The following is a 2,797-nucleotide window of genomic DNA, read 5'->3' as shown; positions in this document are numbered from 1 at the left end:
ATTTTTTTATCACCCCCTTTTATTTTGGGAAAAAATCTCAACCATTCTTTAACCCCTTTGGGACTTTTCACAGAAAAAATTAAAAAAACACTAAATGGTTTCCCACTTAAAAGGGGCGTCCCAAAATAAAAATGGGAAATCCCAATATAATATTTGGTTTAGCCAAAAATACAACCTCTTATTAAAAAAATTGTAAGTACTTATAAAACTTTTGATTATCTCCTGGCAAGAGGACTGGGTTTGTACTGTGGACGATACCTGGGTGGATACGGACAGGCCCTTCTCGGTGTGGAAGCCGAACTTTCAGAAATTTTATGATGATTCCCCTCCAGTGCGCTGAGTGCCAAGACTTTTCATTTCTTTGCGTCTTTGAGGGCTTTTCTCTGGAGGGGTACCCCCGGGGGTTTTGAGTGAGGAGACCTGAGCTTCCCATCTTCGTCTGAACTACTCTCCCTTGCAGCTTTCTTTCTTTTGCTTGGAGAAAGCCAAGGCGGTGTCAGGCAATCCTGGACTTGCATCAGTTGTGAAAAGAATGCCCCTGGAGACCACTGACTCTTGGGTGTAGTCTCTTTGGCAGCTCTGGGTGGGTCATCGGAAGTTCTAGCGGCATTGCTGTTTTGATTTTCATCTTGTGGCTTTTGAACCTACAGGAGGAAAAAAATAAGAAAATAAAAAAATAATGAGAGACCGAGAAATGTAAGGGGTGGGGGATGGGGAGGGGGGGAAAGTGAAATTTTAAAAGGGAAAACTTTACAGATTAAAATTTCAGGAAAAAGTTTAAACTTACAAATTTTTAACCAGAACCCCCAAAAAAAATTATCAAATTATAATTATACTGAAAGCATATATCACTGAAGATTGTAACCTCATGCGATGAGAGTAGGGAATGCTATTAAAACTATAATACATCCAAAATTTGGTACAAATACATCACATTGTATTGATCTGATTTTGTACAAATACATAACACAATAAAATATAACCATGGCAATACTTTTTGACTGCCCGAATAGGAAAGAAAAACCCTAAACAATTAATTTTTTTTAAAAAGGGGAAAAAAAAAAAAGAGTGAGGAAAAATTTCAGTAGGGTTTAAAATTTAAAGGGGAAATCAAAAATTATCTTCTAGCACTCTTTTGGAAAATATACAAATTTCCCTAGAGCAAAGCTTCCATGACAAATTAAGAACAGATTCCAAGTGCACATCATAAATTTATTTTTGTTTTTTTTTTTTTCTTTCATTTGTTAGAAATTTAAAATTGATGTTTGAAAAATGGTATTTAAAAGCCCCAAAAACCCTTTAGAGCAACAATTGTCAGGTCTCCCTCACAGTTAACTTCCGAAGGGCGGGTTTCTAATGGTTTTGGAGCTGGATTCCTTCGCCGAGTCCTCCCCCCCTTTACGGCCTGATGGGGTGGCTTCCTTTAGGGCAAAACCCCCCCCTCACCTCCTTTTCACTGCTGAAGAGCAGGAAAGTCCCGGGGCTACATTTTAAATGTGCGGAAATTGGGAAAAAGGGGGGACAAACCCCCAAAATTACCAATATATCCATTACTTCTCTGATACTAAGTTTTGGCAATACTTTTTACCAAGTCAAGACCTGGTCTACTCAGCTAAATTCTTTGTAAATGTTTTAGGGATAACTACAAGAACACATTTGCAGTACATTCAGATGTAAGGGGGAGTAGAAGGACTGGCAGATGTAACTAAAGAATTAAAGATATTGTAAAAACTTATGACCCCCCCTATTCATTGGGTTTGCAGTATCTAAAAGCATTTTTGATCAGGTTTAAAATTATCAATTTTCCCAAATTTAAAATTTCAATTTTAAAAAACCCCCTAATCATAATTTTAAAAAACAAAATTTAAACATTTTTGGGATTTTTTTGGAGAACATTCAAAAAACCCTCATTGCATATAATCATTCAGTGTCAACCCCATGCAAACCCAAAACCCTATATCTAAATACAAAAACAACATTTTAAAATCAACATACAACCCCAAAAAAAGGGTTTTGGTGACCAATGCCAAAGCCCCATGTGACAGGGGCAGGGGCGAAAAGAGGCAGTAAACAACAATACTCCAGAGATCGTGGCTTGTAGTCCATATCAAGAGCTTCGCTAATACTGTTGTACAAGAAACGATTGGCTGAATATCTTCTTTGGTGAAAGGCACCACTGATTTAGTAAGTCTGAACCACATCATAGTATAGATATAAAAATATTTGTATCTGTCTCAGAAAAATCTAACCCAGGGAAAAAAGTCATTACACCCTTCCAAAAAATTTAAATTTTCAGACTCAAAAATGTTTTACAATAAAAAACACGCATTTTTGTGGACATAATAACCCCTTTACTAATATTCTTCTAACCCCTTAGCCCAATCACTATGGATCTGCATACTGTCTCTTGAAATTTTTTGTAAATTTTTTTACATAGAGAAAGGGTCCACATGTGTGCAGCCCGCAAAGGGTTATAGTAGGGGCCCCAGGACCACCCTGATTTCCCCATTCCTTTTAAATTGAAGGAAAAGGGAGGGAAAGGGAAGGGGGAGAGGGAGAGAGAAGGGGGAGAGAGAAAGGGAAGGGGGAGAGAGAGAGGGAAAGGGAGAGGGAGAGGGAGGGACTGAGGGGAGGAGGAGGGGGAGACGAGAGGGGGAGAGAAGGGGGGAGAGAGAGGAGAGGGGAGAGAGAGGGGAAAGGGGGTGAGAGAGGGGGAGAAAAGAGAGAGAGAGAGAGAGAGAGAGAGAGAAGAGAAAAGAAAAGAAAAGAGAGAGAGAGAGAGAGAGAGAGAGAAAGA

At 38.9% G+C, this 2,797-nt stretch overlaps 1 protein-coding gene across 1 annotated transcript in view; it reads right to left on the bottom strand.

Annotated features, from left to right (window-relative positions):
* Positions 1-353: 353 nt before the first annotated feature.
* The window catches only part of LOC119595501 (FYVE, RhoGEF and PH domain-containing protein 3-like), a 12,376-nt gene continuing 9,932 nt past the window's right edge, over positions 354-2,797 (bottom strand). The window contains exons 7-8 of the mRNA XM_037944630.1: positions 1,999-2,125; positions 354-644 (exon numbers count right to left, since the gene is read on the bottom strand). Coding sequence (XP_037800558.1) covers positions 354-644; positions 1,999-2,125 — 418 coding nt within the window. The remainder of the gene's footprint in view (positions 645-1,998; positions 2,126-2,797) is intronic.

This window comes from Penaeus monodon, chromosome 36 (assembly GCF_015228065.2).
Source record: "Penaeus monodon isolate SGIC_2016 chromosome 36, NSTDA_Pmon_1, whole genome shotgun sequence".
Lineage (NCBI taxonomy): Eukaryota > Metazoa > Arthropoda > Malacostraca > Decapoda > Penaeidae > Penaeus > Penaeus monodon.
The sequence above is the reverse complement of the archived record's forward strand: the minus strand, read 5'-3'. Positions and strand labels throughout refer to the sequence as shown.